General features: G+C 44.3%; 1 protein-coding gene across 2 annotated transcripts in view; it reads right to left on the bottom strand.

Moving 5' to 3' along the window:
- The window catches only part of RBM6 (RNA binding motif protein 6), a 104,807-nt gene that overhangs the window by 13,597 nt on the left and 77,391 nt on the right, over positions 1 to 13,819 (bottom strand). For both annotated transcript variants that reach the window (XM_059716152.1, XM_006265535.4), the window contains exons 7-12: positions 8,532 to 8,606; positions 6,769 to 6,829; positions 5,286 to 5,354; positions 2,956 to 3,222; positions 1,586 to 1,746; positions 478 to 575 (exon numbers count right to left, since the gene is read on the bottom strand). In XM_059716152.1, coding sequence (XP_059572135.1) covers positions 478 to 575; positions 1,586 to 1,746; positions 2,956 to 3,222; positions 5,286 to 5,354; positions 6,769 to 6,829; positions 8,532 to 8,606 — 731 coding nt within the window. The remainder of the gene's footprint in view (positions 1 to 477; positions 576 to 1,585; positions 1,747 to 2,955; positions 3,223 to 5,285; positions 5,355 to 6,768; positions 6,830 to 8,531; positions 8,607 to 13,819) is intronic.

Raw genomic sequence — 13,819 nt, 5'->3', positions numbered from 1 at the left:
AGAAACTCCTCTCCCCACTTACCAGCTGTCTAGTCACATGCCACTGCCCTCAGTGCCTCCACATGGGGCTCCCAGCTGGAGTGCCAGGAGCCCAATGGAGGTGGAGGCACAGAGCCTGCTGGGTTAAATTATGCAAAATTATGCAATTATGTGTGACAGTACCTTTTATACGCAAAGCTGTGCAGGCACATAATTGCATAGTTCTCTGGGGTGTATTTTTACCAGAGGGTTAATCCCATAACAGCCAAACTACTCTTACATTTGTTTTTCCTGCTACTCAAGTTTTCTCTACTTTCTCATACCTTGGTGCCTAAATTTCACCCCTGAAATTTAGGTACCTATATTACCCAAATCCAGCACTTACAGGCTGATATGCATGCATAACTATGTATCCAAGTTTGATAACAGCGACCTAACAGGACAGACCACAATATGACAGCAGATTGCATATCAGATTGTGATGTCTCTTTTTCATACCTTCTCTTCCCTGTGGCTAAGTTGACATCCACAGTGCGCCCATCTATGCAGATTGGGGGATCCAGGTTCTGCAGAATCCTCACCAGTCGTAGGGCCTCCTGTGGACAGAAGGAGACATTTCCAAAAACCAATCCTGACGAAGGAACTCAAAGACAGAGGTGACTAGTGCAGTGTTTGTCAAGGGAGTTGAATCCTGCACAGTGGAGGGAAAACATACTCTCCTCCTGTAAACATCCTGGTCTAGGATTTGTAGGTTTAACTAAGATCTGGTCAATATCCATTGCTCCAATTATGGCAATCAGCAAATACATATCAGTTAGGGTACCCAGACTACTAGTAGAGAGAGCTTTTCTGGGCCAAATTCTGGGCCAAATTACCCGGACCCCAAAGCAGGAGATCCAAAAGAAGACTTACTGCTAGAAGCCAGAGAGTAGAGGACATCCTAGGCCAATGAGTACCCCATTAGTTTTACATGTTTTTGAAAGACCCGTGGGATATGAGAAAAAGAAAATACACATTTAGGATCTTTGTCCATTCTCTGGCCCCTTCAAGCTAACCGGCATGACACCTGAATCTTGTGTCTTCAGAGTTGCCTCTAATAATTTTGGTGACACTGTACCAAAGTAGAGGGAAGGTATAATATTGGAAGCAGACCTGTCCAAAGACAAGACGTACTCCTCCAGGGAGAATATACATTGCTCTCTCAACATTTGCATCTTTTATGCACTACTTGTGCAAGCAATTCATTTGGCTTAATGGCAGCTATGACACAGTAAATATTGAATTGCTTATATGGGAGAGGGAAAGGATAGGCGAAGAGCACTCAGCCACTTCCTATATCTAAGAGCTCATCTGGATAAACTGAGGTTCACAGATGTTAGGGGCTGTAAGGGATCTAACAAAATCATCAGGTCCAGTCTCCCTGAGCTTCAGCAGGTGATACTAAGGTGGTCTAAAATGACTGCTGCCAGCCAAATAAAACTTTCCAAAAGTTACTCTGACATGAACATAGAAGTTTACTGCATTTTTGTTTGCTCTAAATATTGTCAAGCTTGTTTCTACCTATTATAGAGGCCAAAGCAGAGAGTGCATAAATACTGCCACTTACAGCATGTGAGTCCAGTTCAATGAAGCCATAAGTGTGCCCCATTCGGCCAGCCTTGTTCTTCATGATGCGCACGCTAGAGATGGAGAGTCGAACATATGGTGCCAGAAGCCCCACAATCACTTCAGGTGGGGTGAAACGAGGGATACGCTTTAGCATAATTGCTGATGAAGGTGAGGAAGACAGAAAGATTGTCTTATGAAGCCAAACTCTCATTACTATGGCAGAGGCAAAGTGAAAATCAATTTGTCTGAATGCAATGGGGGTAGTTAAGAAGGTATGCTGCCTTTTTCCTCCTCTTGGTCTAGATTTAAATCAATGAAGACCTAATCTGTCCCAGTTGTCATCCCCCCTGTTATTTCCAAGTCCCTTAGTAACTTGGCCCTGCCCTCCTGTGTGCTTGTTAATCTCTCAATTTTGGCGCTATGCATAAGTATGATCAATGCTGTACTTTTTCAGGGGATTCTCTGGTACAAGGCAGATACGAAACAGCCATGCAAGGTGGTCCAAAGGGTTGGTTAGAATTTACTGAAACATTAATCAGGCCAATGTGGGAAGTGCCACTGTATAAGCACAGACATGTTGCACCACTGAGACAGATGCAGCTTCATGAAGTCCTCAGCTGCATAGTGTGGTGCAGTATGGCCTGCACTGCTTCTGTGGCAGTCCTGCATCATCAGGTGGTGCTCCCACAAGAGCAAGGAGCAGCAGTAGCTGGATTGTGTGGATGGGGTAAGGAGAGAGTGATAGGCTCAACATTCGTTCTGCACTGGGGAGAAGGGAATGGAGAGTGAGGTCAGATAGCTAGTGTAACCATCTTCACAGACTGGGAGGTAACACCTTCCTCCCCTTGCCAGGAAAGAAATGAAGAACTTTCAACACTTATTCCTTGGCAACCACTCACCCTGCATCCAACAGACAGGGGAATCCTGAGTAGCTGGGCATTTTCCTGCCCTCAGATCAGGGTCTCATAGCTGCCTCCACATTAAGGACCTCCCTCAAGAGGCAGCCATACAGAAAGGCAAGCCCAGTGACTGAGATACTAATTGGAAAGGATGGTAACAGCTTGCCCTGAATTAATTTTTATAGAGGGTAGCCTAGGCAGGCACCAACCCCTCTCACTTTGGGGTGTCCTCCCCAAATTCTCCAGCACCTGTACAAGCTGGACAGAGACCTCACTCCCAGTTTACTTTGCTTGTATTCAATAAATTTTGTACTTTGTTATACATTGTAAAAAAACATTCTTTAAAGAGGCCTTCTATTGGAAAGCAATCACAGTCCATCTCTTAATGGCACAACACACAACCAACTGTGGGGGAGGGAGGGGAGTCTCACTGTTTTCCCATTGTCTGAATATCTATGGCTCAACTTACTTTTGCTCCCACCACCCTCCTGTTGTGTAGTTTCCTCAGCTTCTCTCCTTGAAACAGGCTCCTGGCCTTCTTTCCGAGGAAAGTGCCTGTCCACATCCCTCTTCTTCTCTTGTGAAGGTGGCCGTTCCTTGCTTTCTTCTCTCTTCCTAGGCTCAGATTCCTGAGGCTGGCACTGCTGTGGAGAAATTGCCTCCACAGCACTTAGTTTCTCAGGCTTAGGCTGCCCTGGTAACTCTTGCTCAGGTTTTTCAAGTGGTGCTTCTGTTACTAGAGAAGACAAGTAGATGGATTTTATCTTTATTGTTTCTGTCACCTGTAGCAGCTGGCTGTAAAGGAAACTGCACAACTTTTTCTGACCTTTAAGTGTTCATATATTTTAACAGTCTTGGAAGTGAGAAGCACAAATATTTCTGTGATTTAGAGAAGCAACACTTTTTATGTCATCTCACCACAACTCTGTTCCTACTAAGAAATTCTTATTTTGACTTTTTTTTTTTTTTTTAACTGCAGAAAGAAAAGTTCTTGACTTTTAGGCTTAATTGTTACCTGAGTAAGAACCCCAGATGGGTTTGCCGACTACCTCCTGGTCCAGTACAGGATCAACCCTGCCTTACATTTATCTCAGTCTTTTATCTAATCTATTTGTAGACCACTGTAGCTATGCATATTGGCACGTGGTATCTGTCTTCCCTATCTGTTGGAGAAAGACCTTGTGTAGATATGTGTAACTATAGCACTGACATGCAATATAATGAGATCATTCATATTAGATGCCTATTCATCATAGATAATACAGGCACCTTTTAAATAAAATCATAATACGTTGATCAAAGCCTCACTGTGCTGTGCTGAAAGACCTCTGTGATAGAGATATTCAGCCCTACTTTAAAAAGGATCTAGCTCTGATCCTTCTAAAGCTGATAGAGAGTGTTCCACAGATGTGGGCCTGTGGAGGCAAGGCATCAACACCAATGCACCTACCAGTCTTAAAGGAAGAAAGTTTGTTTATAAATTAACTTCACATTTTCATTTTCTCCTCTAGACTGGATCAGGTCACATCTTGCTGTTATCCTCACCTCCCCTGCCCCACTGCCACCCTAGAACTTCCAAGAAGAGGAGAAAAACTGTTGGACCCCTTTTAAGGGGTCCCCTTCTACCAAGTCCCAGAATCCTCTGGGGATAAAATTCCAACAGGATGTTTGACTATGCAGAGACAACACTGTTTTCATGGCAAGTAATCTCCTATGTCAAGACAGACTGCAAATTCTCACTTACGGGGAACAGTAAAATAAGCAGAAGAGTTTCTTTAAATAAGAAAGGGTACGTCTTGGGAATATGAAACATGCCTGGGTAGATATAACCCACAAGCCACTCATAGGCAGGGGGAACAACCATATTTATGGTGAATACCATATTTATTCAAATCCAAGATGAGGGCTTTTCCCCCCATTTAACATGGTTAGTGGAGGTGGTGCAGGGGTGGGGGATGGAGGAAAGGGTAGCAGAGGGCCCAAGGTTGCGAGGAGGGGCAGGCAGAGGGGGTAGAGGCTGTTGGGGAGGAGGCAGTGGAAAGGACAAGCTGCTTGACCCTCCCCCCCTCCACTGCCTGTCCCTCTGCCATTACTTTTCCCACTGCAGTGGTAGGGGGATGAATTTAAGGTGACCTCCCCTCCCAATAATTAGAATCGGTACATGGAAAATTATAACAAATTTATAATTTTTCCATATACAGAATCATAATTATTAGGAGGATTGTCTTAAATTCTGGGTTGTCTTTGATTTTGGAAATATAATATTCTGTGAAAATTCTTGGACTTGAGGTTGGCCATGAAAGACAGGAACTGATGCTATCATTTCGGTACCAAGAGGTACTATGTGACATCTGACAGGCCCTGAATACTAAAATGCTCCCAAATCTGCACACTAAGACAAACCCAACAAGTGAAAATATCTTAATGCCACCCCATGTGGGACCCAGGGAGCAGTAATATGATCATACACTGTACAAATATTGAGAGACTACATACTGGATTTGTTGTAATCTAAATTAATGCTTTGTGATAACAAACACATACAGTACAAGAGAACAGTTAATAATTCACTTCAAATCTGCAGTATACAGGATCCTGACTACATCCCAAAGTTGCCTAAAAATCTTTGTGCAAAATTGCACATGAAACTGTAGACACTGCACATGCAACTGTGGTACTGTTTATATAAAATTATACATGAACATTTTCACATACATTTAAAAAAAAATCTGGCCTATAAGCATTTCTTCCACAATTAAAGAACCACAATCCCATATTTTGTGACAACAATTCTCTTACTGAAGTCTAATTCAGCCTGCATGTCCTCCTCCTCAGAACCAGCTTTGGGCTCTGTCCCTGGTTTCCTTCCTGCAAGAAAAAGGCATGACAAAAACTGTGTTTCAAAACTACCATCTAATAATGTGCACAGGAGTTCCTCCAACAGCTCCTTATACAAAGGGATAATCATATACCTCAAGGTCGTCTCATCTGCACTTTCATGTCACTCTTCCATTAAAGAACAGTCATGCAGAGTTCACCCTTAATTGGACTAATACAAAATATTACATCTACCAAAGAACCTTGCCTGCCCTTAAAATACATACATTTTCCTTACCATCAATTGATAAGATGAGACATTCACACCACTGAGAGAACTGCAAATGTTTAAATAACTATTCAGTTGTTTGCACTACCATTCAATTGTTACACAAGCTAAATAGATGGAGATAAAAGGTCAGCCAGGCTCTGCTTCTCCTGACTAACAGGGGAGCCATCACATTACAGAGCCAGTTGTAGGGAAGCTGAACTCTGCAAGGATAGGGCTGCAGTGAATAAAAAGTTCTGAAAAGAGCAGAAAGTTTAGGAGCTAAAATGGTAATGTCAGTCATTTTGTTCTTTGAAGCAAAACTTTCTAACGTATAATATCCATCCATGACAAGGACTTGCTACATAGAGACCATTCTAAATTTCCAAGAACAGCAGCAAAGCAAAACCTTCCACCGTGAATAACAGGAATAATTTTGAGGGGACAATGTCCAACAAATGCAATCCTGGATGGACAGCTGTCAGCTGTCAAGTTCATCCCCCAGATAACACTGGTAAAGAGCGAGGGAGGAACTTTAAAGAATGGTCAGAGTCTGTGACCAAATGTTGTTGCGATTTGCTGTCTAGTCACAGAGACAGCAGTTTCAAATCTGATCAGATTTATCGTTATTCCTAGATGCCCAAGCAATAGTGGCTGAAAGCCACTTTGGTTAGCTAGAACACCAAAATATCATCATCATAGGCTAGGTCAGAGGCTGGCAACCTTGTGCTGCTGTGGGCTGGGGCTTGTGACCCAGTCCCTCTGAGATGAAGATAAATGCAACTCAATGCAGCTTCATTCTGCCCAGTCACCTATGCCAACTAGGTGAGGTTGGACCTTTGCAGGCCAAATGCACTGTCTTTGCAGGCTGGATCCAGGTCCCAGGCCATAGGCTGCCAACAGTTACAATGAGTTGGGGCTAAATGAAAGTCCAGTGGCAGCCAAAAATTATAACCCATCTCCTAAGCAAAACAAATAGATGGGAGGGAACTCATGAGTTCCATGGTCTGTCTCATCCATTGGCACCCACCTAATTAAGTGTCTGCTTCAAGGTTGTGGCCTCCAGTGGTCTAGGTGTATGACAGGATAGTAATGGATACACACCAAAACTCAGAAACAGAGATCTTCACTCATAAGGGGGGGAAAAGGCTTTTAACTGATAAAATGCAACTTAAAATCATGATAAAACATACTCACCATCTCTTGGGAGCTTGCAAAAAGAGCAGGAAGATCTGTACCCTACAGTGCTCACTTTACACTGAAATGAAAGAGGGACCACATGAGGAGATGACATTTATAAGGTTCTTGCAAAAGTCAGCCTATTCCAAACAGTACAGATGCTGCAATACTTCAAGAATGTATCCAGGTTAGATATAGGAAAGGGTATAAAAGCAAAATGGATGATTTTAGGCATGCAGAACACAGAAGGCTGGAAGGGTAGAATTTGGGGAAGTATTGGGGAAGTCCTACATGGTCCTACACAGACAACATTTTTGTGAGATTTTGGAGTATAAATCCCATTGTTATCAATTTGCCATATGGGAGGGTTGTACTAGTCGGTACAGCTGTATGTACACTTAGGGGCAGCTTTTCTAAGATTGGACCCTGTTGTCAAAGAACCTAAAAAAACAGTAACTCAAGGATCAAATGGTTCAGTATGCATAGTAGAGAGACACTGGGAGACCAGAAATCTGACTTATACTGCCAAAGGACCAGAAGGAACCTCCTGGGTCATCAGGTCCAGTCCCCTGCTACTGCATAATGCCTTCTCCTACTGTGATCTCTAAGGCAGGGGAAGAAACTTAATTTAATGTGTCATTTCACTTTCAAGTTGAGCACTTGCATCTTGGAGGTGGGCAATAAACAGGCGTCACACTAACCTTACCAGACTGATAAATGGGAGGAGTTTCAGCTGTGTAGGCCTGGCTCTTGGTATAGAAAAGGTCAAGAACCCTCTACACTAACAGTCTATTTCAATGTAGCATTGGGAAGTCCTGTATCTATAGCATCCTAAATTTCAGCTCAAACAACATTAATTTGTAAACATTTTTCCCTTTTCCTACTAGCCCTACCAACTCCTCCTGGGATCTGGGAGTTAAGCCAGGCTCTTTCAGGCTTGTCCATAAACTTTAGAAATAAAGTTTGTGCAGAAAAAAATTCTACTTGAACTGACAACTGAATAATTCTACTTTTGCTATCCTATCCTATGACAATTGTGTGTCCCACTGTGATCATCAAAATGTTTTAAGTATGAATAATGGTAGAGTTATTCTCTAAAGACAGAATTTTTTTGCAACCTGAGGCTGTCTTCAATGTATAGTTAAACCCAGGTGACTGGCACTGGTCTGAGTACCTTGCTAGTCTGTGTTTCATAAACCACAAAATCCAGATCAGGGGTTCAAAACTGTGACTGGTTGTGAGATCTGCAGGTTTGGGCTAAACCTGGAGTGAGAGTGCCTTGGTTAACTGTGCACTGGAGATATGATCACTGATGATGCACGACTCAGAACAAAATTTAGCTTGCTCCACTGTATTGAGCTAGTACCACTCTGCTTCAGCAGAAGCACTACTTTATTTGGGCCACTGAGGTGAGATAATCCATAGAGTGGGAAGATGGTATTGTTTCAGTGCCCCCTCTCAGAGTGAAACCATGCTCTAGGGAGGAACATGAGCAACCAGAAAACCAGATGTGGGAGACGGTGTCTGCTGCCATTTGCTATTTATAGTAAGGGCACATTAACTCACACTGAGTTGTAGAAACATTATTTCCTGCATTGGCAAAAATATGTAGAAAGAACAAAATTTTCTTGAAATTTAGGAAAATCAAGACATTCAGGATTCATCAAGCACTCTCATGGAAATCTTCACCCACTAAGCAACTAATTCTCCTGCCTACTGCTCCTTGGAAAGAAGTATGGTGGAAAATTTAGTGCAGGAGTCATCAGTTGCCATGTACTTACATGTTTACAGCGCCAAAATTCTGGGCATGGGGTGTACTCAAGAGTCACTTCTTTGCCACCAATCACAAGGGTTCCCTGTTGAGACATGACAAAACACACTAGAAGACACACAGGTCGGGAAGCCTCTAAGATTCTTAACCAACAGGTTTCGGAAGCACAATAGGAAAGAAAAAATAGTAAAAACAGGTTACCTGGGTCAGCCATTCAGCTGGAGCTTTGCCAGAGAAATTAAAGGGAAACAGGCAATGACCTTGCCACATGGGCTACCTAACTGTGCATGGCTAGCCCCAGCTGAGCTGGGCGGGAAAGATTCTGTCTCTTCTGGAGCAGAAGAGACAAAATAGCCTGGTATGTATTACTAAGATAAAACTATATAGGACTCTCTTTAAAAAGTTGGGAAAAGGAGAGTGGGCCAAGCTGCCCATTCCAGCCATCCTCCACATCTGCCAGATGGGCTTCAGGAGTGGAAACCTTGCTGGTGCAGATATTAAAGCAAGAACAAAGGAAAAAACATCACAAAGTCAAGAGGAGCCAGGTACCTGTTTTTCCTCTGCATCCTTCCTCAGGCCTTATCTTTTCTTGAAGGAAGTGTCCAAGCGCATGGGCATGGCTGGTCTGGTTGATAGCATAACACTACCACATGGAACAGCCAAGAGTGGGACTGAGTCTGAGGGCTCAGGCAACATGGGCAGTGGGCAGACAGGAGCTGAGAGCACTGCTGAGCTGGTCTGTGCCTATCAAGTGACAGGTACACCTCTAGCTCTTTCTTTAAGTGCCTTGGAAAGGAACAGCAGCTGTGCCACATACTGGAAACCAATAGGATCAACAAGCTCTCTTTCACTGCAGCTGAGCATATGGATTTTAGAGGACAAAATGAAGGTGAAAATCCCCAGCTATCTATTTGCATCTTCCTATGAAAATTGTAAATGAGGATTCTTAGTGGCATCAGATTCAGATGGAGCCCATGTTTGGATACGCAGAATATTAGAGTTACCCACGAACCTGTAGTCCAGATTTTATATAGAGTTTGACTTTAGACTGGCAGGAGGCAAATTCCCTCTTTCTTTTGACACTGAATGGGCCAGGCTGCCTGATCCACACCACATGGATAATGGACAACCTGTTCCCAATGTTCACAGGAACATGGAGAGAATTCTCCCATTCCCAGGTGTTTGCTATTGACAAACATCAAAGAATGGAAATTTTCATTTTGAAAAAAGACTATGCTTTGCTGGGAATTTCTTTCCCAAATGACAACAACCAACTATCTCTAATACACACATGGACAGCCAGAGTACTAGAGAGACAGTTTTACTTCTACAATCCTTTCCAAATTAGCCTTCTGGAAAAGTGAAACATGCTTTCACAACACTCTCAATGCTCCTGATTAGGTGATCCATCTAATTACTGGATAACTGAGCACGCAAACAGTAATAAAGAAAATAACCTGTCGTCTTAGAGCACACTGACACTCAAAGAGACACAACAATCACCACAAAATTTAAGTCATATCATATCTCGCATAGTACTGGAAGGCCTCATCAGATCAAGCTCTCTCTGGCAGTAGCATGAGCATGCTGCAGGATAAAATTTTGAGCAGAGAACTGAATCCTTGTCTCCCAATTCCCAGACCAACACTATAGCTAACTAGACCATCCCTCAGTCAACGCAGACAGGACTCTGGCAACTGGGCACTTGCTCTGCACTGTTTGTGAAACAGTATAACAGTATATCAGAATCTTCTCTAGAGGGTCTGATTTAGGAGACTACTTACTAGGGACCCCTTGGAACACATTCCTAGATTTCCTTTGTCTGGTTAATGTTTAAAACATACACATTTGCTTGCTGTAGATATCGTGGTGGACAAGTTGATAAATAACTAGTTTGCAAGATCCCTTCATAGCTAGGAAGGAAGGATTTAAAAGAATGGCTTGGAAACTACATGCATGATCAGCAATTCAGCCCTGGGTAACTAGACAACAGAAACAGCTGTCCACCCAGCATCACTTACCAAGGCAGTACTGTCATCATCTCTTTTGTTTCCCTTGTAACCTACCATTATGAACCCAATGCTGTCCTTTTCCTGCTGCAGTCATCTCCTGCTGCCATCCACTTGCCCTCTGGAGCAGTTTCAAACCCTGTATCTCACCAAACCGACTAAATGATTTTGAGGTAGTCTTATGGAAAACTGTAGCACTCAGTAACAATTTTCTTGCATGCCTGGATTTCAGTGCTTTGAACAGCAAACCAGAGTCTCTACAACAGGAGTCAAAAACATTTTTGGGCAGTGCACCTAAAACACCTGCAACCTCTACTTGGAAGATGTTGGTGTGCCAGGGGCAGATGGTGGGGAAGCCACAAGGGGCCTGATCCTTGCTGGGGCAGTGCAGCCCCAGCCCCTTCCCTGCCATCTGCCCCAAGGTGCGTGAGCACCCACCACCTGCAATGAGCTGGGCTGGTGTTTCGCAGACCCTGGTACAGCTGCTTGCAGCCTCCCCGTTGCCTATTGTGAGCAGCCTGGGCTCTGGGATGGGCAGCAGGGGCCTGCTCAGAGCCCAGGCCGGCTGTGGCAAACAGCCGGGAGGCTGCAAGTGTCTGCACCAGTGTCTGCAGAGCCCTGGCCTGGCTCATTGCTGGCAGCAGGTATACACGTGCTCCAGGGAGGACAGCAGGAAAAAAAAGGGCTGGGGTTACGCTGCCACAATAAGGATCAGGCCTTTGTGGCTTCCCAGCCATCTGCCTCAGGTGTGTGTTCACCTGCCACCAGCAACAAGCTGGGCTGGGACTCCACGGACCCCAGTACAGCTGACTGCAGTTTCCCAGCTGCCTGCCACAGCCGGCCCAGGTTCTAGGCAGGCCCCTGCTTCCTGCCATGGATCCTGGGCTGCTTGCAGCGGGCAGGCTGCAAGCAGCTGCAGTGGGGTCCACAGGGCCCCAGTCCAACTTCTTTCAGCTAGCAGGTGCATACTTGCCTCTGGGCACAGTGGGGAAGTCACAGGGGCCCGATCCTTCTTGTGGCAGGGCAGCCCCGGTCCCTTCCCTGCCGTCTGCCCCAAGGTGCACGTACCAAGCAATAAGCCTTTGTGTGCCATGCTCTGGCATGTGTGCTGGGGGTTGCTGACCCCTACTCTATAGGGTTCATGTATGACACTGCATTTGGGCACAAGAGAAAACAGAACCTTGAGACAGATCTTAAAGCAGGCATCCCCTTGACTCAGGGGATAAGGCTGCACCTATTGGAAAACACCATGTACTGTTATTCCAGCACCTGTCTGAGGAGTGATGAAAGCAGGAACATTGTTGATATGCATCAAGAAATATCTCTAGAGCAGACAGACAGGTTCCCTGGGGATACCATGTAACAGCCCACAGCCCAAACTCTTCTGGTCAGTTCAGAAAAATAAAGTGCATGTCAATACCATAGTCCAGATATCCAAAGCACAGGTACCTAGCCAGCTCCTTCTTTGGGGCTCAGAACCTACCTGCCCTTGCAAAGCATCCTGAAGAAGATGGAGCAATGGAATGTTGTCGAACAAGGAGGACTAGGTTTGAGAGCATATAACCCGTGAAGGACAGCCACGTCCCACAGCAGGGCAAGGGTAACCAGAAGTCATATGCAACCTCACTCTACTTCATCATCTCCTTTAGAAATCACAGAAAATTAGGGTTGGAAGGGACCTCAGGAGGTCATCTTGTCTAACCCCTGCTCAAAGCAGGACCAGCCCCAACTAGATCATCCCAGCCAAAGCTTGGACTAGCCAGGTCTTAAAAACCTCCAAGGAGGGAGATTCTACAACCTCTCTTGGTAACCTGCTCCACTGCTTTACTATCCTCCTCATGAGAAAATTCTTAATATCTAACCTCAACTTCCCTTGCTGTAACTTGAGATCATTTCTGCTTCTTCTGTTATCTGCCACCACTAAGAACAGTTTAGCTCCATCCTCTTTGGAACCACCATTCAAGTGGTTGAAGGCTGCTCTTAAATCTCCCCCCTCAACCTTCTCTTCTTCAGACTGCATAAGCCCAGTTCCCTCAATCTCTCCTTGTAAGTCATGTGTCCCACCCCCTAACCATTTTCATTGCTTTCCACAAGCTCTCTAACTTGTCCACATCCTTTCTGTAGTGGGGGTGGGGGGAACACGACACGACGGGATGACAAAATTGGACATAGTTCTCCAGATGTGGCCTCCTCAGTGCCAAATAGAGGGGAATAATCACTTCCCTTGATCTGCTGGCAACCCTCCTAATAATGCAGCCCAGTATGCTGTTAGCCTGCTTTGCAACAAGGGCACACTGTTGGCTCATACTCAGCTTACTGTCCACTATAACCCCCACATCCTTCAGTGCAGAGCTGCAACTTAGGCAGCTACTTGTTCCATCCTAAGTGCAGGACTTTGCACTTCTCCTTATTGAACCTCATGAGATTTCTTTTGATCCAATCTTCCAATTTGTCTAGGTCTCTCTGACTCCTAGCCCTAGCCTCCAGCATGTCTACTACTACTACTCCCCCTCCACACACACTTTGGTGTCATCTGAAAACTTGCTGAGGGTGCTCTCCATTCCATCTTCCAGAGTGTTAATGAAGATATTGGACAAAACTGGCCCCAAAGACTGAGCCCTGGGGCACTCCACTGTTATGGTAGCTTGTCATATTTTGCTTTAGCTGCACCTGCTTGAGTGGTAAATTATAGTATTATTTGAACTTTCTTTTATATTCAGCCTTATTTAAGCATTGCTTAAGTTTGTGTATAACCTTATTATTTTAACTTTTCTTTTGCATTCTGAGCTTGCCTCAAGCTCACTTTCCCATTATTTCCTTGTTTTCTTAATCACTGTGAGAAGAGTATTTTCTTCTAACATTATCAACATAGGCATGTAAAATGTAAGCCTTGTTACTAGCTCGAATTAACTGAACTTGGTAATAACCGACTGAATCAGAGGGATGACATAATTGGATATGCTAATGAAGGGTGATAAGAGGGGACCAACTGGACAGTGCCCAATTGCAGAGCCCTTGGAATTACCGGTTTTGATGGACAGACCAAATTAGGAGTTCAGGGCCATGCCCAAATTAAGACACTGGTAAAAGACCAAATTAAGATGTATGCATGTGATGAGTTTGTTGGAACAAAGGAATATATTGATAGAATAAGAACATGAACAGTATGATGATCACAGGGAAACCAATCAACAGTACCCAGAAATGAAGTCATCATAGGAGTGAAATTAAGAAAGCTGAGTGTGTGTCGTCATCCAACAACACCTGGACTGAAAAACAACCATTACCC

Source organism: Alligator mississippiensis, chromosome 12 (assembly GCF_030867095.1).
Source record: "Alligator mississippiensis isolate rAllMis1 chromosome 12, rAllMis1, whole genome shotgun sequence".
In the NCBI taxonomy this organism is placed as follows: domain Eukaryota; kingdom Metazoa; phylum Chordata; order Crocodylia; family Alligatoridae; genus Alligator; species Alligator mississippiensis.
This window is presented reverse-complemented; position numbering and strand designations above follow the sequence as displayed.